This window comes from Macaca nemestrina, chromosome 13 (genome assembly GCF_043159975.1).
Source record: "Macaca nemestrina isolate mMacNem1 chromosome 13, mMacNem.hap1, whole genome shotgun sequence".
Taxonomy (NCBI): domain Eukaryota; kingdom Metazoa; phylum Chordata; class Mammalia; order Primates; family Cercopithecidae; genus Macaca; species Macaca nemestrina.
The window spans coordinates 43,479,845-43,504,666 of record NC_092137.1 but is presented as its reverse complement, the minus strand read 5'-3'; the positions used below and the strand labels follow the sequence as shown (position 1 = coordinate 43,504,666).

The window sequence follows — 24,822 nt, the reverse complement described above, 5'->3', positions numbered from 1 at the left end:
ACTTCCTCATAATGCTAAGCCGAACTCAGTCTTTCCATTTGTTTTTCCAATAATAAAAATGACCAGTGATAACCAAAGTTGAAGACATCCCTCTGGATCAGATGAGAAATCTCCCTCTTTCTCTTCTGCCACTTCAAAGGCTTTTGAATAAACAGTTTTCATAGGCCGGGTGCGGTGGCTCAAGCCTGTAATCCCAGCACTTTGGGAGGCCGAGACGGGCGGATCATGAGGTCAGGAGATCGAGACCATCCTGGCTAACACGGTGAAACCCCATCTCTACTAAAAAAAAACACGAAAAACTAGCTGGGCGAGGTGGCGGGCGCCTGTAGTCCCAGCTACTTGGGAGGCTGAGGCAGGAGAATGGCGTGAACCTGGGAGGCAGAGCTTGCAGTGAGCTGAGATCCGGCCACTGCACTCCAGCCTGGGCGACAGAGCGAGACTCTGTCTCAAAAAAAAAAAAAAAAAACAGTTTTCATGATAGCCAGGAAACCGCCTGTTATGGAGATATGATTCATTCTACATAGAGTTCACCATTAATTTCAAGAAGATTGGGATAAACTACAGTCATGCATCACATAACAGTGTTTCAGTCAACCACAGACTGCACATGTGACAGTGGTCCCGTAAGATTATAATGGAGTTAAAAAATTTTTATTGCCTGTAGCACAATGCATTACTCATGTGTTTGTGGTGATGCTGGTGTAAACAACCTGCTCCGCTGCCAGTCAAATAAAAGTATAGCACATATAATTATATATAACACATAATACTCAATAATGGCAATGAATGACTATGTTACTGGTTTATGTATTTACTGTGCTTTTTATTGTTACTTCAGAGTATATTCCTGCTTTAGGCATTATTATCATAGGAGGTGACTACCTAAAAAATTGTTAACTGTAAAACAGTCTCAGGGATTGTGGCTATATACGGTGACTGCTCCATGTGTGTTACTGCCTCTGAAGACTTTCCAGTGAGCCAAGATGTGGAAGTGGAAGATGGTGATTTTGATGATCCTGACCCTGTGTAGGCCTGGGCTAATGTGTGTGTTTGTGTCTTAGTTTTTAGCAAAAAAGTTAAAAAAAGTAAAAACATAAAATTTAAAATAGAAAAAATAGGAAAAAGCTTATAAAATAAGGATATAAAGAAATTATTTTTTATAGCTATGCAAGTATTTGCATTTTAAGCTGTTACTACAAAACAAACAGTTTTTAAAAATTTAAAGTTGATAAAGTAAAAATGTTAACAGCAAACTAAGGTTAATGTATTATTGAAGAAAATTTTTAAAATCCATTTAGGGCAGCCTACGTGTACAGTATTTGTAAAGTCTACGGTGGTGTACAATGATGTCCTAGGCCTTCACATTTACTCAACACTCACTCACTCACTGACTCACCCAGAGCAACTTCTAGTCCTGAAAGCTCCACTCATGATGAGTGCTCCAAACAGGTGCACCATTTGAAATATTTTATATTAATAGCATATTTTTACCATACCTTTTCTCTGTTTAGATACACAAATACTTACCATTGTGTTACAGTTGTCTACAGTATTCAGTACAGTAATGTGATGAAAGCACCTCACAACACATTTCTCAGAATGTATGCCCGTCATTAAATAATATGTGACTGTGTTATATTGCCTTTTCTTGTAAATAAAAAATTAGGGAATTTTAAACACATGCACACATAATTCATACCCTTTGAAGCAGGACTGCAAATGTAAGATCATAATGCTTCATTATATAAACATCCAGGTATCTATTTTGTGAGACTAATACACACAGGAAAAACACTTTGCTTCCTTTGAATAAGGTAAAAGCAAACTGGCCAGATTCACCCAGGAAATGACCTACGTTGGGAGCTAAAGTATTTGTTCAAGTGTTACCTGATTTGGGTCATTTGGGAAATACTAAAGAAAATAAGAATGTGCTTTCTTAGCATATTTTAAAGAGTTTTCCTCTCTCAGAGCAGTCCAAAGGGGCTAGAAATTATACCTCTGGATATGTGAATTTATGGAACAGTCTCAGTTGGAAAGAATATCAAGAATAAACCTCTTGAGGGTCATAACTAATAGAGTTAATACCTTCAAGGGTCAGCACATTATTTTTTTCTAAGACACTGAGTGGTACAACTTATTCTTAAATGTACATCACAAATGCAGAAAATTTAACGTATGATAAAAATGGCAACCTTGATAACAAATACTGTATTTCTTTTTTTTTTTTTTTTTTTTTTTTTTGAGACGGAGTCTCGCTGTGTCGCCCAGGCTGGAGTGCAGTGGCCGGATCTCAGCTCACTGCAAGCTCTGCCTCCCGGGTTTTTACGCCATTCTCCTGCCTCAGCCTCCCGAGTAGCCGGGACTACAGGCGCCCGCCACCTCGCCCGGCTAGTTTTTTGTATTTTTTAGTAGAGACGGGGTTTCACCGTGTTAGCCAGGATGGTCTCGAACTCCTGACCTCGTGATCCGCCCGTCTCGGCCTCCCAAAGTGCTGGGATTACAGGCTTGAGCCATCGCGCCCGGCCAAATACTGTATTTCTTAAAGCACCTGAGGGATAATCATTATTTATCCTTGCCATATATTTGTCATTGTGATGAGCTGTAGTAAGATGATTCATCAGAAAGCACAGATTCTGGGACAATCATCACAGACCACTAAGAAAAATGCTGCTAAGAAACAACACTGCCAAAGGCAGAAGTCCAGTGGTCTAAGAGTGACTAATTTTTTAAAGAGAAATTACAAAGCACTTTGTATATCAGTTATCTTTTAGACTTCATGGCAGCCTCATGAGATGTGAGAGGAGTTGTATTATTAGCTTTGTTTTATAGATGAGGAACTTAGGGCTCAAAAAGATTAAATAATTTTCTAAGGCTACCAGCTACGTCTTGACTACAAAGCCTGTAATATTATAGTAGGCCAGGGTTTCTCAGCCTCAGCACAACTGACATTTTGGGCTGGATTCTTGGTTTTAAGAAGTAGTCCTGTGCTGTGTAGGATGTTTAGCAGCATCCCTGGCCTCTGTCTACTGGTAACACTCCCTTTCAGTTGTGGTAGATGCTGGTAGTACCCCCTTTCAGTTGTGACAACTAAAAATGTTCTAGATACTGTCAGGTGTCTCCTGGGGATGAACTCATTCCACATATAGAACTCCTAGCCTGAGGACTGAAGTATCAGTCTAGTATCAATATGAGTCTAGTGGGCACCAAGAGAAATATCCTATTGTCCCATTGTCCTCAGTCCCAATAATTGACTGAAAGGGCTTGTTTATATGGAAAATCCGTAACAACTTCTCTTTGAACTTTCCCAAACAATCCTCATAGCCTTCCAGCAATATAGTGAAAGGGAACGGCCAAAATGGTTTATGGACAGATGAGTGGGTGACTGGTTGCTTAGAGAGAGTCATTGTTTCATTCAGCTATTGACTCAACAAATAAACTTAACAGTTCCTGGGAATGGTTTCATAGTGGCATCAGTGTTTGAGCTGAAGTAGGTTTAGAAGGAAGATTATTAGTTTCCTCAAGGTGAGCTTGGGGAAAGATTAATTCATGTAAATAACCTGACATGTCAGTAGGCTAGGACTTAAAAGGCTGGTGGCCCATGACACAAACATATTCCAGTCTTGAGGACTTACAGTCATTGGTCATCTTACTTTGCATGCCAAACTATTTGCAAGCAGTCTTGCTGTTTACTTTCACTGTTGAGTTAACTATTGCCTTACAAGTACTGTTTATCTCAACCCACATGGTAATTGCCTTAAATTTAAAATCAAATCAACAAACGTTTGCACTCCAGCTAGGCTCTGTAGGAGATAAAACGACATGGTTTACATAAAAAGATAAATAGCAATTAAGATAACATATCCTAGGTGCCAAATGAGTGGTTCAGATAAGTGCTATGGCATGAGAGGATGGAACGATTGCCGTGACCTGGGATTGTCAGGGAGAACTTTGCAAAGGGAATTGGTGAGCTGAGCCTAAATGGATGTGTAGCAATAATATGAAATCTTTGTAATAGACTGAGAGTTGAACTTTGATTAATTTGCCCAGCACACCATGTTAGAAGGTACCTTTTAGGTTGGTTATTTTAATACCACCTACATCTCATTATCTTGAAGTATATCTAATAATAGAAAAAAAAATGCCTGTTAGAGCTGGGGACAGTAGCACATGCCTGTAGTCCCAACTACTAGGGAAGCTGAGGAAGGAGGATCCCTTGAGCCTAGGAGTTTGAGTCCAGCCTGGGCAACAAAGGGAGATGCCATCTCTTAAAAAGAAAAAAAAAAAAAAATCCAGTTAGCAGCTTATCCATGACGATTGTCCAGAGTTTATTGTCAGATCAACCAAGAAAATGCCTAAGAGTAAAGGGGTTTTTTGTTTGTTTGTTGTTTTTTTGTTGTTTGAGACTCGCTCTGTCACCTAGGCTGGACTGCAGTGGCGTAATCTCGGCTTACTGCAACCTCCACCTCCCAGGTTCAAGCAATTCTTCTTCCTCAGCTTCTCAAATAGCTGGGATTACAGGCGCCCGCCACCACGCCTGGCTAATTTTTGTATTTTTAGTAGAGACGAGATTTCGCCATGTTGACCAGGCTGGTCTCGAACTCCTGACCTCAAGTGATCCGCCCACCTTAGCCTCCCAGAGTCCTGACATTACAGGTGTGAGCCACTGCACCAAGCCATAAAAACGTTTTTTGATGACTCTCAGGGATCCAAGGAGGCTCATAAGGACTGATATCACGGGCCCCTTGGCTCAGTTAGATCTCACAGAATCACCATTCTCTGAACAAAGGTGCCATCTTAGGAAACAGGGCTCAAGATTTGGAGAGGCCTTACTGAATCCTTTCTCTATGATTTTGGATATTACACATAATTGCAGGAGTGTGGGAGGCATAGTTATCAATAAGGGCTACAGAGGCTTTTGCTTAAGACACTGCCTGGTTTATTCCACAAACCCCAGCTGTCTAGTAGACTTTAATAATTATGCATAAAATGGATGCAACAGATGTTCCTGGACCTCACTGCTGGAGGTTTTGAGTGGCAAATGAACAAACAAACTAGATGGAGGGGGAAGGGCAGCCACCGAAATCTCCATTCCTAGGGGCTTAGAGGAATCATTTTTTCCCTTCCTCCATGTGAAAATATAAACAGCCACTTTGTAAACAGTTGTCACTTTTTGACTTTTAAAGATTCACAGTCTTCCTTTTGTTTACTTTGATGACCTTTGAAATAAGCTGCAACCAAAAGAGGGAAAAAAAATTCCATCTTTATTTTTCTAAAAGAGGAGTCTGTCTGTTCCCACAGTGCATTGGAAGCCAGCAAACTCCTGAGGCTGGCTCCAGCCCAGGCTCAGGTTTGTGGGGCCTTTAGGTACAGTTAAGTCCAGTTGCCTCAAACCCCTTCACTGAGCAGCTCAGAGTAACGTGCATTACCAGATGCTGGATGCCAAGCAGTTTTTGTAAGCCAATCTCTTTTTACAAGGCAAATTTTATAGCCACTCTAAAATCTGGAAAATGCAAATTAATATAACTTTACATTTCCTTTGGCCTCGTTTGCTGAAGAGGCAACATTGGAGATACAATTGGGGCTCTTAAGAAGGCTGCCAACTATCTCCCCCATGAACAGCCTTCTCTGCCCTCAGTGAGTTTCTCCTGTGACCTGCTTTTCCAGCCACACTGGGCACAGAACTGAAAAGTCAAAGGAAGAGACCAGAGAGGAGGAGCCTTGGGAATGCCAAAGTTTCTTTTCTTTGATTTCTCTCTCAGTGAAAATACCACACAGCCACCTGTCCCAATAATTAGTATGTGAATTTTCATATTGAGTAGGGAGTTAGAGAATATATGACCAAAAAAAGAATATATTTTAGCTTTTATTGTTTCTGACTCTAAAAGTAATATGCTTTGTGGTGATAGGACAGTCATGTATCTTGATTTTGGTAGTGGTTGTACAAATTCATATATGGGATAAAATGGCACCCTCCTCCCCCACCAAATGGATGCATGTAGAAAATGGTGACAGCTGAATCAGGTACGCAGTCTGGTTAATAATAATGTACCTATGTCTGTTTTCTGATTCTGATCTAGAACTATAGTTATATAAGGTATCACCATTAGGGGAAGCTGAGTGAAAGGTACACTGACTCTGCTGGCTTTGCAATTTGCTATGAGTCTACAATTTCAAAACTTGAAAAAAATTGAAAAGTAATGCATTTCTACTGTAAAGCTTTCTAAATTACAGAAGTATACAACATTGAATGTAAAAACCTCATTCCCCCATTGTTAACAACCTGGCATTAATAAAAATGGGATCATAGTATTTTTGTAGCTTCCTTTTTCACTTTACAGTATGACTTGGAGAAATTTCCAGTTGCGTCTATATAAATCTACAACTTCTTTATAATGGCTGTACAGTTTGGCTGTACATGACAGGATATATGTAGGACTATCCCTTACTCTTTTCAACTGGTCCTGTATTGGTTGTTTCTAAATTTTCCTATTCCATACAACCAGTGCTGCTGAAGATGATCCTTGAACATCTATACTTTTGCCCATATCTGTTTGTCTGTAAAATAAACTCCTAGAAGTGGGCATTGCAAAATTAAAGAAAGCACATGTCTTCCATTTTGATAGCAAATGCTGGACTTTCAAGTTGTGGCTTTGCCCAACTCCATTGGGTACCATTTGCATAGAATATGTTATGTATACAACATGACTCTGCTGGTTACCCTCCAAAAAGGTTGTGACAATTTATACTTCCACCAGTGATGACTGAGAGTGTCTTATTTTCTTGTCCATCTATCAATTGCGTCTTACTTTAAAAAAAAAAAAAAATTGTGTGCCAAATACATAGGTTAAAAAAAAACCTCATTGTTTTATTACACTTCTTTAAACACTAATGAAATTAAACATTTTCTGATACATTTATTGGCTATTTGTATTTCATCTGTGAATTGTTTATGTTCTTTGCTAAATATTTGCAGTTCCCAAAGTATGTGGCAAGGCATGGGATATCTTCAATTTTAGGGAGAAGCACAGTGACACTTGCCATCTGTCAGACATTATGTGGAATTACTAGCACAAAGTAATTTATAGTTTTTAACATTAGCTCATACTACATTCCTTTTGATGATGCTGTATCTTTGCAAAGTTGAGCATTTGGTAGTTGCTGTGATAAAAAAGCAAGTGCTCTGAGAAAATCTATGTGGAACAGGAATGAGTGGTGGAGTCCAAGTCGGGGAAGCCATACAGTATCCAATAGGCACATGCATCCCATTAGTGAGTAATTGTGGCTTTTTAAGTATGAAAGGAAAATATTTTTTCTTTCAACTTCTGTTTATTTTTTCACACAGCCACGAAGTTATTAAGGCATAAATACTTATTGGATTGTTTGGACCTAACTACTTAATAAATGGAACTCTTAGCTATTTCTTTTGGCCTTAGGGTACCCTGAAAAAATTAGTGAGGTACTAAAGGTGCTTTGAATTGAGAAAGTTTGAGAATCCCTGCCATATTTCATTCAGTTACTTTCATTTTTGTTATTGATTTGCAAGTTTTGTTCCTTAGGGGAATTAGCAGATATTTTACCCCTGGTTTCCCTTTACTTTTGAATCTTCATATTAGATTTTGCTATATGAAAGTTTTCAGTTTTTATGTTGACATATTTATACATCTTATTTTCCCCTATTCATGGCTTTTTATTATTTTAAAAAACATTTTTACCTGATGATTATAAAACATGATACAGAACATATTTCATTCCCTTCTAGCATTTTTATAGTTTCTTTTTTACATTTGATTATTTTCTACATCTGGAATTTATCTTAGTTTAAGGCTTTAGATAGGAATCCAACTATATCATTTCCCAAAGGACTGGTTGATTGTCTTAATACTATTTATTGAATGAATTAATCTTTTCACTACTGCTTAAATGTACTTTTATAATCCACTTACTTTCCATGTGCAGAATTTCTAATGAGTTTGTTTCTAGGCCGTCTGTTCTGTATTTCTCTTATAGCACTTAACTGTTTTCTACCTTAAATTTCAGTATGTACATCTAACTTTCTGCACTACATCATAAGCTCTTCCTATATTGGTTATTTTTGTGTCCTATACACTAAGCTATTTTATCTTTCCCTTCTACCCTCCCTCACTAAATGTTTTTCACATTTTTATATTATAGAAATTTTTAGATATACACAAATAATATAATGGATCCCCATGTATCCATCACTCAGCTTCAAACAGTTATCAATCAATGACTAATTTTGTTTCATTTATGCCACTATCAGTTCCTCTTCTCCTGTATTGCCTTAAAATTAACTGTGTCTGCAATGGGGAAGGGATAGTTTTTTCAGTAAATGGTGCTGGGAAAACTGGATTTCCACATGCAAAAGAATGACATTGGACCCTTATACTGTACACAAAAGTCAACTCAAAATAGATAAAAGATATAAACGTAAGACCTAAGACATAAAACTCTAAGAAGAAAACAGGGGAAACCTTGACATCGGCCTTGGCAATGATTTCTTGACTGTCACACCAGAAGGTCGGGCTACAAAAGCAAATATGGATAAAAGGACGATATCAAATTAAAAAGCTTCTGCAAGCAAAGGAAACAATAAACAAGATGAAAAGGCAGCCTATAATTATCTTACCTCAGTTAAAATGATTTTTAACCAAGAGACAGGCAATAATGAATGCTGGCAAAGATATGGAGAAAGGGGAACCTTTGTACACTGTTGGTGGGAATGTAAATTAGTACAATCACTGTGGAGAACAGTTTGGAGGTTCCTCAAAAAGCAAAACTAGAATACCATATGATCCAGCAATCCCACTATTAGGTATATACTCAAAAGAAAGGAAATCAATATATCAAAGAGATGTCTGCACTCTCTTGTTTATTACAGCACTGTTCATAATAGCCAAGATTTAGAATCAACCCAAGGCCTAAGTGTCCATCAGCAGATGAATGGTGTATTAGTTTGTTCTCACGCTGCTAATAAAGACATACCCATGACTGGGTAATTTTAAAGGAAAGAGGTTTAATTGACTCACAGTTCAGCATGGCTGAGGAGACCTCAGGAAACTTAACAGTCATGGCGGAAAAGGAAGCAAACACGTCATTCTTTACCCACGGTGGCAGCAAGGAGAAGTGCCGAGCAAAGGGGGGGAAAAACCCTTGTAAAGCCATCAGATCTCGTGAGAACTCATTCTCTATCATGAGAACAGCATGAGGATAACCACCCCCATGATCCAATTACCTCCTTCTGGGTCCCTCCCTCAATACATAGGTTTATGGGAACTACAAGTTGAGATTTGGGTAGGGACACAACCAAACCATATCAAATGGTAAAGAAAACATAGTCCGTATACACAGTGCAGTACTGTTCAGCCATAAAAAAGAATGAGAGCCTGTCATTTGCAAAAATATAGGTAGAACTGGAGGTTCCATGCTAAGTGAAATAAATCAGGCACAGAAAGACAAATTTCACGTTTTCACTCATTTGTAGGAGCCAAAAATTAAAACAATTGAACTCCTGGAGAGAGAGAGTAAAATGTTTACCAGAGGCTGGGGAGGAAAGGAATGGGGGATAGTTAATGGGTACAAACATACAGTTAGATAGAATGAATAATAACTAGTATTTGATAACACAATAGGGTAACTACAGTCAACAATAATTTATTGTACATTTAAAAATAAAAATATAATTGGAATGTTCATAACACAAAGAAATGATAAATGGTTAGTACACATCATATGCCTCTATCAAAGTATCTTATGTACCCTATAAATATATACACCTACCATATACCCATAAGAAATTAAAAAATAAAATGTGGCCAGGCGTGGTGGCTCATGCCTGTAATCCCAGCACTTTAAGAGGCCGAGGCTGATGGATCACTTGAGGTCAGGAGTTCAAGACCAGCCTGGTCAACATGGCAAAACCCTATCTCTACTAAAAATGTAAAAATTGGCCGGGCGCAGTGGCTCCCTCACGCCTGTAATCCCAGCACTTTGGGAGGCCAAGGTGGGCAGATCACGAGGTCAGGAGATTGAGACCAGCCTGGCTAATAACGGTGAAACCCCATCTCTACTAAAAATACAAAAAATTAGCTGAGCATGGTGGCAGGCGCCTGTAGTCCCAACTACACAGGAGGCTGAGGCAGAATGGCGTGAACCCGGGAGGCGGAGCTTGCAGTCAGCCGAGAATGCACCACTGCACTCCAGCCTGGGCGACAGAGCAAGACTCCGTCTCAAAAAAAAAAATTAGCCAGGCTTGGTGGCCCATGCTTGTAGTCCCAGCTACTTGGGAGGCTGAGGCAGGAGAATCGCTTGAACCTGGGAGGCAGAGGTTACAGTGAGCCAAGATTGTGCCACCACACTCCAGCATGGGCGACAGAGCAAGACTCCGTCTCAGTAAATAAATAAACAAATAAATAAAATGTGAAAAAAGGCAACCTACAGATTGGGGAAAAGTATTTGCAAGCCATATATCAGATAAGGGGTTATTATCTAAGATTTATGAGTAATTCATAAACTCATTTGCAAGAAAATATATAACCCAATTTAAAAACGGGCAACAAACTTGAATGCCCATCTCTTTTATATCTCAAAAAAGATGACATGAAAATGGCCAACAGGTATATAAAATAGTGCTCAACATCACTAATCATTTGATTTGCATTCAAGTGAAATCAAAACCATTATGTGATGCCACCTCACTCCTCTTAGGATAGCTGTTATCAAAAAGCAAGAGATAAGTGTTGGTAAGGGTGTGCAGAAAAGGGAACTGTTGTACCCTGTTGGTGGGCATGCAGATTGATGCCTCCATAATGGAAAACAGTATGAAGATTCCTAAAGAAATTACAAATAGAACTACCATAAGACCCAGCAATCCTTCTTCTGGGTATGTATCCAGAGGAAATGAAATAACCTGGGTATCCACAAATGGATGAATGAATAAGGAAACTGGGAGAGATAGATTATGTGCAGTGGAATATTATTCAGCCTTTAAAAAGGAGGAGATCTTGCCATTTGCTACACCATGAATGGGCCAGGAAGACACTTTGCTGAGAGAAGCCAGACACAGAAAAGTATTGCATGATCTTAATTATATGTGGAATCTTTAACAAAATAATAAAAGTCAAATATATAGAACTGGAGAATAAACTAATGGTTAGTGGTTACCAGGGTTGGAGTAGGTCAGATGTAGGTCAAAGGATACAAAGTAGCAATTACGTAGGATGAACAAGTTGAAAGATCTAACTACAGTATTAGGACTGTAGTTAATAACACACTCTTGCCCTGGAAGGTGGTGGTAGGGATGCTGGTTACTGTGTGAAATGATGAGTATGCTAATTTGTTTCATTATAGTCAGTCTGTGTCTCTCTCCTTCTCTCTCTCTCTCTCCCTCTCTCTCTCTCTCTCTCTCTCTCTCTCTCTCTCTCTCTCCCCCCTCTGTCTCCCTCCCCCTCCCTCCCGCTCCCTCCCTTCTCATAACATGTTCTATACCTTAAATATACACAATAAAATTTATTTTAAAAAAGTAACTTTGTCTTGACTGAACAAATTATCTGTATTATTATTTTATTTTATTTTATTTTATTTTGAGACAGTCTTACTCTGTCGCCCAGGTTGGAGTGCAGTGGCGCGATCACTGCTCACCACAACCTCCACCTCCCAGATTCAAGTGATTCTCCTGCCTCAGTCTCCCAAGTAGCTGGGATTAGAGGCACAAGCCACCACGCCTGGCTAATTTTGTATTTTTAGTAGAGATGGGGTTTCGCCATGTTGGCCAGGCTGGTCTCAAACTCCTGACCTCAGGTGATCCGCCTGCCTCGGCCTCCCAGAGTGCTGGGATTACAGGCGTGAGCCACTGTGCCATGTATTATTTTTCATTAGTAAGTTTTACAACATTAAGAATTTCTTATTGATCTCGATACTTTCTCAGAAAACTCAGTAGTTGAAGATCCAAATATATAAGCAAGATAAATTATCAAATATAATACAGCTCTTCCTAAAAGGATTTAAACAGATTTATTTTACAAATAATTTTATAGCTAGATTTTCAGAAATGTATCTGTGTTCTAAAATTATCAACTTTTTAGTTAGAGCAGATACTATGTTAGTGTTTAGTTAATTTTAAATTCTTCATGTGCAGGCCTTCATTTGTATGTTGGGTTAAGGTTGACTATCTGATGTCACTGTCCAAACCTTGCCCTTAACCAACAGCTTGGGGGCCCTTGTTGGGGACCCTTGACGAGTCTCCCCTGTGAAGGAGCTCGTAGTTACTTTGTAGAATTTAGAACAACAGGTGACAGATGATCCAAGACAAATGTATACTTTCTCTCTTGTCAGTACTATTTCCCCCAACATCTTGGTGTGACCAGAGTTTACAGAGGTGGCTTTTAGCACGCCAGCTGCTGCTGCAAATGCAGCTTCTGTTCTGCCACCCCTAGCAAGACCATGGTAGAATTCCGAATCAATGAATCCTCTGTTTTGAGCCCCTCTGCCTGCCAGATAAAGAGCTCTATACTCTAGAAAAGGGTAGTATAGATTGATAACCATGACGACGGGATTAAACCGTTTTTTAAAATCATCAAATTAAAGGAGATGTTGGGGCACTGAAGAGAAAAACGTGAGTCTTAGGGTGGGAGTGGGGGTAGTTGAGGAAAGCTGTGGAGGGTTTTATGGGGAAGGTGACGTTTAAGCTGGGCATTACTTTATGGATTTTCAGTAGGTGGAGTTGGAGAAGGTGGGGAGACAAATGATGGAACGTCCTGGCCAGGAAAGCATTTGTAAGTTGTTAGGAATGGGAAATTGTTCTTTGTGGCCACAGAATAGGTTCATAAAGTGGAAGAAATAGGAATTAAATCTAGAAAGGTAGATTGAGCCTTTAGTGCCCAGCACTTTCTTTAGGAAGCTGAAAGTCATTGACGGATTTTGAACTTGAGAGTGATGTCCTCAGAGCTTGGCTTTAGGAATATTTCTTTGCTGGCCATGTGTAAAATAAGTGCTGGAGGCAGAGACTAGGCAGTTAAGTTGTTTTTATCGTCTAGGTGCAGGGTCTTCTTGCTCCTGAACTAGAATAGTGGGAGTGTTAATAGAAAGGAGGGGATGGATTTGAGGCCCAAAGTGAATTTCCAGTCCCCAACAGGCTTTGTGTTTTTGTACATTGTAGTCCTTAAAGATGTTCACGGCCTGTTTCCTATGATTCTCTTCCCAAACCAGAATCAACTAGGAAGTAATTACACTTTGTAATTAGCATCCTTTTCCTGGCAGCAACATACAACACAGTAAGGTGTCATGTTTTGGGAACTTAGCAAGACCATCCTAAGGATGTGTTCTTACCCAGTAAACAGGTTGAAGTTTAGGCGAGCAACCACATGAAATGCTTCCTGACTGGCCCTCTAGCAGATTGATGGGTTAATGTGGACAGCACGTGCCCACCAAGCCTTTCTTCTGGGGAGTGACCAGGTCGAGGAGTTCAGGTATCCCAAGGTTCTGGCTCTAGCCCAGTTGGGCTGTGAATAAAAAACATGTTGAGCTCTGTACAGATGATTAGGTACTTATACCCAATAAACATGGCACCCTGCATTGTGGAAGTCAGAGGCAAGAGGGGTGCTCCTGAGAAGCCTACGGCCTCGTTGGGGTTCCAGTTAATATGCCTGAAATGGAAAACAAATCCTAGGCCACATTGGAATGACTGCAAATGACATACTGTATTGTTAGAGATCTTTCTCTTGCCTTCCCACCCTGTCCTCCACTTAACATACAAACACAATCTGCATTTTGAATAATTTTTGCTGTATATGTTTCCCAGCAATGATGCAATTGGGCTTGTTTCTGTGAATTAGAAAGTTTCGATTCCTCCCTCAGTCATCTCTCTTTTACCCTTTTACCCCCCTTTCAGTCTGACTTACAGCCATAAAATACTTCTGCCTGCCTGCCTGCAGTTCTGTTTGTATGAATTAAGTCGACAGGATAAATATTCACATTCCCAACTACAGGCTGAAACAATGTTTGCCTGTTCTGCCCAGTGAGTCGAGAAAAAAAGGGGGCCTGACATCACCCTATACTGTACATTCCCGGCATAGATCATTTATTTAAGTCCCTGAAAAAATACAGATGTTTTACCAGTCGAAATAAAATCCTGGGTAAACAGTAAGCTTGGAAAAATGTGGCACTGGCTTAGCTTTGGGGGTTGGAGCAATGCAGGGAGAAAACTAGGCAAAACGGCAGATACAGAAATTTTATACTTGGCTGAAGGTGATAGGGTCAAAAATATTCACCTGTAGTCTGCATGCAGCGAGGGAAAAACAATTTGCTTTAAAGAAACCACAGTTGCAAAAGTAGACAGGTTTTTTGATCTTCAGAATTTGAGGTTTTTAATGATTATGATACGTTTACCCCATTTATATCTGACCTTTGAAATGAGCATCTCTTTTCTTTTTTTTTTTTTTTTTTTTTTTTGAGACGGAATCTTGCTCTGTCACCCAGGCTGGAGGAGCATCTCTTTTCTTATTGGAGTTGTCTTTTTTCATAGCCTGTCTAACCTTGTCCTGTTATTGCTGGATTCTGCTGGTTTCTGGAGCTCAGCTGCTGTTGATTTTATAAGGGGGAAAATTGCCTGGAAGCCATGCTTGGTGAAGAGGAAAACCCATCTCAGCGTTGCATTCCCAAACAACCATATATCATCTTGATCTTGTCTAACACAAGTTGCTATTTTAGTCCAGCAGCATAAACTAGACATATTTTACTGGTGCAGTGCAAGTTTTTTCAGGAAACTGCCTCATGACTCTTTTTAGGCCCATGGCATTTATTCAAAGAGCATTTCAAAGCTGCCAAAATGGACCCCATGCTTTGCACAGATGCCTGGGATTCCCCTGAGTCTCTCTGTGTTTAGAGTGGAGGGGTGGGGGACAGAGGGTAACTGCTTCCAGGTTCTCCAGACTTCTCAGTTCCCCTCAAACTTTCATTAAAGCTTGCATCTCAGGGGCAAGAAATCAGCCTACTCACTGACACCCTCCTGCAATGTGTTCCCTGCTTCTCCCAGCTGCTTCGTGACCACCCCCTCCTCAGGGCAGGGCTGACAGTCCCATCTCTTGGCCAATCCATGCCTGTGATAGTCATGGGTGATGCTGTTGGCTTTTACTTGTTTGTTTCATAATGTGCTTTCAGTCTTTTTCTGATTGGGTCGTAACTATCTTAAGGCAACAAAGCTTTCTCCTGTTTCTTTTGCTGATGACCTCTGTGTCCACCTCTAACCCTTCTCCAAGGGACCTATTACAGCTAGGGGGTAAGCATCTGTCCTCTGTTCTTCCCAGTGTGATTATTAATAGAGCTCCCTTTTGTCCCTGAAGAATTCTTTTTTGCGAGATAAATTACCCTAAGTTAAAGCAGTCATCACACGGATATTCCCAACCAAACTCATTAATTCCGCTCCCTCATTCCCAAGTCTGCTGTAGACTCTCTTATGATCTCCATCTTGAAAGATGCCCCTTGTTCACCAGCTGCCCAAGTTAAGAGGCTCTTTCCTGCGGCTTAACTCTATGTCTAAAGCAGTTGCCAAGCCCTGCCTCTGCAGCCCGCAGAAGCTCTCTCAAATGTATCCTTTCCTCTCCTTCCATTGCTGCTGTGGTTTAGATTGGGGTGGGGTGGAGATGTCATAAAATCAGAATCCTACCTGTGCCAGGTGGGTAAGTGAACCAGAGGGGGATGAGTATAAACACAGGGGCTCTCTGCCCATTCTTTCTTTTCAAACTTTTAATAGAGATTTGGGTTCAGTAAGTATCTTATTTTTTTCTTGATTCTCCAAAAGTTTAAAACAAAAAAAAAACCTAAGAGCTTTGATAAATGTCATTGACCCTCCGTCTTAGTGACTAGAGTAGCAGGCAGTAGTAATAGTGGTGACAGTAGTAGACTAGAGAGTGCAGGTCTCGTCTCCGAGGCCAGGTCCTACTGCTCAGCTCCAGCCAGGTGACTGTTAGCCCTGCAGGAAAGTGAGCCGCTATAGCCAGATCTGATTTTTCAAAATGGAAATCAGGATGACTTTAATGTGAAATCTCCCAATTCGTAAGGGTTGATTTAAAAGTACTGCGTGGGCTAAACAAAACATCTGCAGCCACTTTTGGCCCACAGGCTATTGGTTTTGAGCTGCTGGTTTCAACCCTCACCTCCTCGTGTCTAGACTACTGCAGTAGTCTTGGGCATTCCACGCCTTCTGCTGTGACCTCCACACTGCCCCTGGCTTTCCTCTCCAAATTACAGATCTCATCACCCAAGAGCATTCTTTGAAGAAATCTTTGCCATCCGCAGAATAAAGTACACATTCCTTAATGTTGCCTTAAGGTCTTTCTCTGACCAGACCCGACTCCTTTCTCCAGCTGTGTCTCCCACCACCCTGTGCACACCCTGGCTGTGCTCTGCTCACACAGGACCACTTGCTCTCCCCTGAATAGTACCAATATTTTAAAAAATTAATTGACTATTTTTTAGAACCATTAAATGTACAGAAAAATTGAACTGGTAATACAGAAGGTTTCTCCTCCCTACCTGCTTCCCCCAATTTTCTCCTACTATGAATATCTTGTATTTGTGTGGTACATTTGTTACAATTAATGAAGCAGTATTTACACATTATTATTAACTAAAGTCCATAGTTTAAGGTTCACTCTTTTGTTGGCATTACCAATATTTTAATACCCTTAAAATGTGTTTTAATTGTTTTCACTGCTTGCATACCCTTCCCTCGATTCTGGCAAGACTGTTTTCAAGGCCACATATGCATATCACTCTTTCTGCAAAGTCTTCTCTGACTGTTTATTTTTGGAATGGGGCTGCAAGGGAGGGAGCAGACAGAACACGGAAAAGAATCAACGTTGTTATCACATCCCTAGTGCATCCTAGTAGTATATATTCTCTTCTAAATCTCTCTACAGTCCTACAAGTTAGATATTATTGTAGGAGGAACAGAGGTTAAGTTGCCCAAAGCTCCAAAACTGATAATTGGTTTACACCTGTCTCTGCTCGGCTCCAGAATCCGTGCTCTTCGACTTTTCTATGAGGCCAGATTCTTAGCGCTAATCTAGCCTTCTTGCCTCCACTATCAGATGAGGCATCCACTGGGATGAGGAGCACAGCATGATTCAGCTCTCTCTTCCACTCCAGACACAGAAGTCGGCACCTACGATAGCTTACCAGACCCAAGGGAATGTGTCCTAAAGGAGTGAATATAGGAAGAAGCACCAAATACCGACATTGTTTTTATTTGGCAAATGCTTATTGAATTCCTACAGTGCATCCAGACTTATTGGAGGGGGAGGTCAAGCATAAAAAGGAAAGTGATGACGATGCTGCCATGCAGGTTGTAGATCATGACCAGGCAGAGTCAGGAAAGCTAATGATTTTTCATGTCTCCATGACTAGAATGTAAGCTACAGGAAAGCAAGGAACTATCAGGTCTCTGCTGCAGCCCCTAGGACAGTGTCTGGTAATAAGAGTTGTTTAATAAATACTTGTTGACAATGTTTGGATTCAATTGCCAATTTGGGACACCTAAAATGACACTGAACTTCTGAGTTCTCATGTGTGTTCAGTTAATCATCCTCCTTGGATCTGGTAGCTTTGGTTTCTCTGTGCTTGGTTCAGTACAGGCTTGGGCCTGACTACTTTCTTAGCCTCAGAATTCTTAGCCTCCAGAACTTTAGGAAAGTGGGGAAGAAAGAGTTGCCTTGCTCTTGCCATCCTTGAAGAGCTGATGGACAAACTGCCCGTCTTGGGAGCTGCCTGGAGCTCCTGAGTCTGACCTTGATCAAATCCTAGTTTCAGAGGGCCTGGCCTTGTACCTGGACCTCATGCCAAAGGATGGTCTCATTTTTCTTGAACCCAACACACTAACTGTCTTGTGAGGGTAGTTGTGTATTCAAATTTTTAAATTAATTTTCTTAAAGAAAAATATCTCAAAAACATTAACCTGTTTCATACATTTGCTTATAAAACTTTCTTTCCTTTCTCCTTCCCCTGTCTTCTCTTCTCTGTCTCCTTCCCTGCCCCATTTTTTCCTTGACTGCTCTGACCCTGGCCCTTCCACATGCTTATTTCCACCACGGTTCTTTTCAGCATACCTGTCTTTCCATTTGTCCTGTGTAAATAGATTGCTCTCCATTCCTGGTGAATAACCAGGATCACAATTGTCTGGTTTGTATCCAATGTGACAGAATTGTAGGCTGATTTTCATAAACCAGAGCTACCAAGCGTTTCAAAAACAGTTACTGTTTTTGCCAAGTAAGGTGAGCAAATACAGGACTAAGTTTAAACATCCACCAGGAGTTATTTTTGAAGTGATTGCTTCTAAATGAGAAGCATTTGAAAATCTCACAGGTTTCTTTACAAGTAAATTCCGAAGTCATGTATTTTGCTGGTGTCTGCTGATTAATTGCAATCCTGTGACACCATGAAAAGCCCTGGTGGTTGGTTTTGTGCAGCTGTAGAGAAAAGTAAAGCAAAGCCCAGTGACTTTGCCAGCTCTTTCAGGACAGTGGGGATTCAGGCTGAGGGAGGTATTTTTTCCCTCTGGCAGTCACCACATAAGAACAGAAGCTCCAGCCAGACCCATTGCTCCAGACTCCACGACGGGCGGTTTGGGTCCCAGCGGGGGTGTGGTGAAGGCACGACATATGATCTGTTGCTTCTGAAATAACAGATCCATTATTAGAGAAAGCATTTTCAGTCTCCACATTGGGACTTGTGTTCTCTCTCCTGTACAGTTACTTCTGTTCAGAAGAAATTTATTTTGATTCTCTAAACAGAAGGTACTTGGCATGTATTTGTTGTTGGTGATTGCAGACGTCTGACCCAGTAAAACCTGCCAGCTTACCCATTTAGGGTCTGATGACTCTGGATTGATTTTATCTGGCCTTTTCTGTTTCTCATTACCCCCTTCCATATCTAACTCTCAGTTGTTTCACTATTGTTAGCCCCTTGTTGATAGGAGAGAACGAGAGGAAAACGTTGAATCTGGTTACACAGAAAGAATCATTCACAGCTCTAGAGAAGGATATAATAGGGAAAGAAAACAGATGTTATTAAAGTAGACTTTCAGAGTTCTTAGTGTGTTTATCTGTGCTTACTTTGCTTTACCCACCTCTTCCTCTTGATTTAGATAAGGAGGCTGGAGACTGAAGGATTTCTCTCGACATGCATTTTTCTCCTTGGCACTAGCCAAGGTCAAAAGATCTCATGTATGCCCTTGTCCTTATTCTTTGTCTGCTATAGATTTGGACTCCTCACAGAGGCCTTGCGGATGTCATTGCTGAATCCAGTACATGCATACATGCATACGTGCATACACACGAGTATCCTTGTATAATTGGGGCACGTCTGCATTGCTGCATTCACTCCTGACATCGAAGGGAAGATCTGCTAAAAAAAAAAAACAACCTTAATAGTTACAAACATCACTGCCCAGTATTTGCTAAGGCAAGAATTAGTTTGGCCTACTTCTTTAGCCAAGACTGTTCTAATGAACCCAGACATGTAAACCAGTTTAGACTCTCAAACAATTTATCTTTCTTTAAATTTAAGACTTTGACTTTAAAAGGCACATTTTGTTTTCCTGTGAGACAGCTAACATAGAGATGTTTGCATTTCTCTGCTGAAATCAATGTGTAGGTGGTTTGTAACTAATCAGCTCTTGTCGCTGATGATTTTGGGGCCACAGTCATCGGTTTTGGGGATTGTGTGAGAAACCCATAGCACAGGTATGGATTAAGAACTTGGGTTTCTCACCACTGCTACATCCTCCAAAACCAACATGCTTTTCTGCAAAGAGACCAGAGCTGCATTCTGCAGGTGTCTGTTTTCTTTGAGGGGAATATTTTAAGGAAACTTAAAAGGGAGGAACTGAGCATTTAGGAAAAATATATTTTCATAGCAGGAATTTTTTTTTCTTTTTTGGTTTAGGTTTTTCATTTGTTGCAAGCCTACTCAGACTCCAAACACAGAACGAATTCAGACTTCCAGCACGAGCTGACTGACATCACTGTTTGTACCAAAGCCAAACTCTGGCTGGCCAAGAGGTATGTTAAAATCCCACATGAGCAAGGAGTTATCAGGGGTTAGAAATACATTTGAGAATTGCTGTTTCTAGTTGTGGGGAGTTTTAAAAGTCATTGGCATGAGTTTTCTAAACTTATTGGAGTATTTATCCTTTTAGAACTTTGGGTTGTGGTAAAGAAAGAAAAATATTTTCTTGACAATTTTTCTAAAACTGCTAAGTGACTAAGGGGCATGTAACATGGCTTTTTATCTGCCCACCAATCAGCTTGTTTTTATTGAAACCTGCTATGTGCCCAGTCCTGTGTTAGATATTATAACAATGAAAGGCAGTGATTGACTAAATCATGTGGTACAAACTCTTAGGTGCCATGGCAACTCAGAGATTAGAGATTGCTGTAGACTTGAGCAGGCACTGAGAGACAGATAGGGTGTGAATAGCAAGAGGGGATGGAAGTTGCCATTCTTAGGTGGGAAGTAGGGTAGCTTGAATAAGCAAGGCAAAAAAGAGTAGAAACATATTTTTCATCCTTGCCATTGTTAGTTTATCCTGGAACTTAGAACATTTATTGTGTAAAAGATAAAGGAGTAAAAAGAATTTCTCATTTAATATACAGGGAGTACTCTCTGTAGCGCCGTGTTCAAAATCTGTGTTGCAGGACTCTGGTGGTGACAGGATAGTGTTAGCTGCAAAGGCCCCTGTAGGTCCTCTCTAAGTTCCACCAGAGTAGCTCCAGAAGAGGCGCATGTGTTAGTGTTATTACCTTTCCTGCCATAGTGCACGCATTTGATTAAGAGTCAGTATATTGGCCAGGTGTAGTGGTTCGTGTCTGTAATCCCAGCGCTTTGGGAGGCTGAGGCAGGAGGATTGCTTGAGCCCAGGAATTCAAGAACAGCCTGGATAACATAACAAGACCCCATCTCTACAAAACAACAACAACAAAAATTAGCCAGTTATGGTGGTACATGCCTGTAGTCCCAGCTACTTGGAAGGCTAAGGCAGGAGGATGGTTTGGGCCCAGGAGTTTAAGGCTCTAGTGAGCTATGATTGCACCACTGCACTCGAGCCTGGGTGACAGAGCGAGACCTTGTTTCAAAAATAAATAAATTTCTGATGCTTAGAGTTTGAGAAACAAACAAGTTAAAAATATGTGTGTGTGTGTGTATGTGTGTGTGTGTGTGTGTGTGTGTGTGTGTGTGTGTATATATATATATATGTATAGGCTGTCTAAGGTAGAAGCCTCTCTTTTTTATTTTTCAGAAAGTATGCTTCTGGTCACTTTTGTTGGGCTCTCTACCTTCTATGGCAAGTCAAGTAATGGGCTGTGTGAGGCTCTCAAATCAGTTTAATTCGACAAAGCATTGTTGAGCACAGGCTACCTGCCAGCCTTTGTGTTAGGAGATGTAGGGATACAAAAATATAAAAGAACTAGTCCTGGCTTCAGGGACTTCCAGGAAGTGGGAAAGATGTGTAAATACATAATTTTCCTCTGGTATATTAAGTGTTATAACAAATGTCTGTAATAGGTACAGCAGTACCCCAGAAGAGGGGTGAGGGAGGGCTGACATCAAACTGGCCATCAAGAGTGAGCCAGAATTTTGCCAACTGATCCACACAGGTAGGGGAATTCCAGGCTTAGGTAATAGCATAGGCAGAGACACAGCAATATGAAATGGCACTGTAGGCTTGCAGAACCATAAGGAAGTTCGCCCTCTGGAACCTAAAGTGTAAGGCACAAGTGACAGAGAATGGGGCTGAGGAAATATGCCCAGGCCACACAGTGAAAGCTTCTGAAAGAAACCTTTTGGTGAAGGAGCCAGTGGTGGATTTCCCCATGTGTGGATGTGTGTGTCTCAATTATTGTCTCAACATTAATAGCTTTGGACAGGGATATTGATGGAGAAATTATCTCGTGTCTGAAATGCCAGTAAAGTTATTGGGAGCTTCTCATTTTTAGTCTATTAGTCTGTTTTTTTTCCCTTTTTTTAGACAGGGTCATGCTCTGTCACCCAGGTTGGAGTGTAATGGCGCTACCACGGCTCACTGTGGCCTTGACCTCCTGGGGGCTCAGGTGATCCTTCCGCCTCAGTCCCCTGAGCAGCTGGGACTACAGGCACATGCCACTATGCCCAGCTAATTTTTGTGGGGTTTTTTCGTGGAGAAGGAGTTTCAACAGCTTACCCAGGCTGGTCTCCAACTCCTGGGCTCAGGTGATCCACCTGCCTCGCCCTCCCAAAGTGTTGGGATTACAGGCATGTGAGCCACTGCACCCAACCTGTTTTCTCCATTTTATTTAAAGAGTAGGAGTCGCTTACCCATAAAGTGTTTACCCAAGCCTAGTACCATTTGCCTTCTGTGTGGCTCTTAGCATCCCGAAGATACATATCACATCAGTACTCTTCAGCTGTTTGCCAGGTAATAGGCCACTTCTTCCTACCTGTTATTTCTGGAGATCAAGAAGTCAGGGCTGTCCAGAAATTATCCTCTGAAACCCTGCTTCTAGCCAGGACTGTCCCAAGTATCCTAACACTCCAGTTCTTAAAGTGCTTTGAGGAAGAAATTTCTGCCCCCTTATCTTGCTACTCCTTCATGCATCTCATAGAAAGTCATTATCCACTGGCTTCCTGAGTCCATTACCTCTTGTTGAATGGGATAGAGGAGATGGAGCGGCAAGCCAGCCATTGAGTGGACCTTCATGTTGTGCGGTGCCTGAAGATGGCTGACAAGCCATCAGCTTCCTCTGCAGCTAAGAGAAAGAGAAGTCCTCCAGGCCTTTTTAAACCTGTCCTATGGTCCCTATTGCTATTTTCTAATTGGGCTTTCCATTCTCCTTCCCTCCACTCCCCACCCTACTTCTGATTTTTCTCCATGATTTTCCAGCTCTAGAAGACAAAGGCATGAATCACTGCAATTTACTGGGTTTCCACCTTCCTTGCCCAGAATCTAGGAAAGCCACTTTTCTGTTTCCAGTACAGTCAACTCTCTATTATCCAAGTGTGAACTTTCCGCTTTGTGGGTGGTCTGTAAATGGTTCCTAACACCAGGCTTCCTTTTGCTCCCCAGCACACTTTTACAAGTGTTAATCAGGATGTGTTCAGAGCCCGGAATAGAGTTTGGAAGGAAAACATACTGCCAGACAGCACAATGCATTCCAAAGCAATGTATCAGTTTTTCTATATTATCCACGTCATTGACAGGATAACTCTGAGGTTCCTAAATAGCAAAGTATAGAACTGGGTATAAGTGATGAAGCCTCATTTTGTCCCTGAGGTCCTCTTGTTCCGAGAGTTGTCTGTCTATACTAGTTAACTCCATGCTCAGAAGAACCCCCTCTGGTCCTAGCGATCCCTTCTCAGAACAGACTCCTGTCTTTACTTTCTCACCTGCCTTTTACATGAAGATATTACAGTGCAGAGTAGTCCAAATTCAGCTACTGAAGAGGCTTTTTTAGGTCCCTGGTAATTTACACATGAAAGAAGAATAAATGTTCCTTTGAGCCTACTAAGGATTTTCTGTATCTTTTGAATGTAAGCTATGAAAAATTAATGTTTTTGCAAAGAAAAAAATGTTGGCTGAAATTTTAACACTGACACCCTTTTCCTTCCATAATTTATTTGATCATTAGTCTGAGTTTGTTCAGTCCCATAAGTACAAAAATGCTAGTGGATATGTATTTGTCCTTTTGTTCTCAAAGAAGGTTTTTAAAAAATTCATTGGTGCTATTGGATAACCAATTCAGTTTTTAAATTTTGACTCTGAAATTGAGGGCACATAAAATGAAGACTTTTGTCATATATTTGTGTTTTGACTTTGCAAGATTAATAGGGATTTATATGAGGTGATTAAGCAATAGCCATGGAGTTGTTGGGGAATTTTTGGTGATGAATGGTCAGCTGGCAACATGGCTTCAGGAAAGGACTGGGCTTCTGCTCTTACAGGCTGCTTTTCATTCCAAGATGTCAAAGCCTTAATGAAAATCAGCTCATTAATCCTTCAAGTCCTTTCCTTCCCCTTTTCCTCCACCCCTCCCTTCTTGATCCAGTTTACTGTCTCTCTCATGGGTCTAAGGCAGTTTCCTAACTACTGAAAGAAAAGTAAACTGACCTAGACCAGAAACGAAATGAGAATAGCCATCTAGTAGGGGTCTGCTGCTGGCCTGGAAAGGATGGCAGTGGGCATCATGAGAGAGGAATCACCCAGTCTGACACTCATGCTAATTATAAAAGCTTTTTTTTTTTTTTAGTTTTTTTTTTCTTTATTTCTTTTTTTCTAGTGGTGAGGTCTCGCTGTGTTGCCTGTGCTGGACTTGAACTCCTGGGCTCAAGCAGTCCTCCCACCAGAGTCTTACAAGTAAGCTGGGATTACAGACATGAGCCCCATGCCCTGCCACCCTTGCTATTTGCAGATTCCAGCTCAGCTGTCCCAGCTAGATCACTTATTTACTTTGGCTGAGAGTTGTAATTAGTATTATATTAGGCTTAAATTTTTCAGAAGTGAATTTGGTTATCTAGTTTCTCCTTCTTTGGTTATAAAAGGAAAAAAAAATAAGTGTATATGTGTATGTTTGTATATTGCATGAATGTTTCTTTTAGTAAACTTAGCGAACTAAATGGACTAGTCAGGGCTGGGTGCGGTGGCTTATGCCTGTAATGCCAGCACTTTGGGAGGCCAAGGTGGGTGGATCACATGAGGCCAGAAGTTTGAGACCAGCCTGGCCCAACATGGTGAAACCCAGTCTCTACTAAAAATACAAAAAATTAGCTGAGTGGTGG

General features: G+C 40.8%; 1 protein-coding gene across 11 annotated transcripts in view; it reads left to right on the top strand.

Annotated features, from left to right (window-relative positions):
* The window catches only part of LOC105464931 (THADA armadillo repeat containing), a 356,256-nt gene that overhangs the window by 222,893 nt on the left and 108,541 nt on the right, over positions 1–24,822 (top strand). For all 11 annotated transcript variants that reach the window (XM_071076636.1, XM_071076633.1, XM_011713068.3 and 8 more), the window contains one exon: positions 19,957–20,072. In XM_071076636.1, coding sequence (XP_070932737.1) covers positions 19,957–20,072 — 116 coding nt within the window. The remainder of the gene's footprint in view (positions 1–19,956; positions 20,073–24,822) is intronic.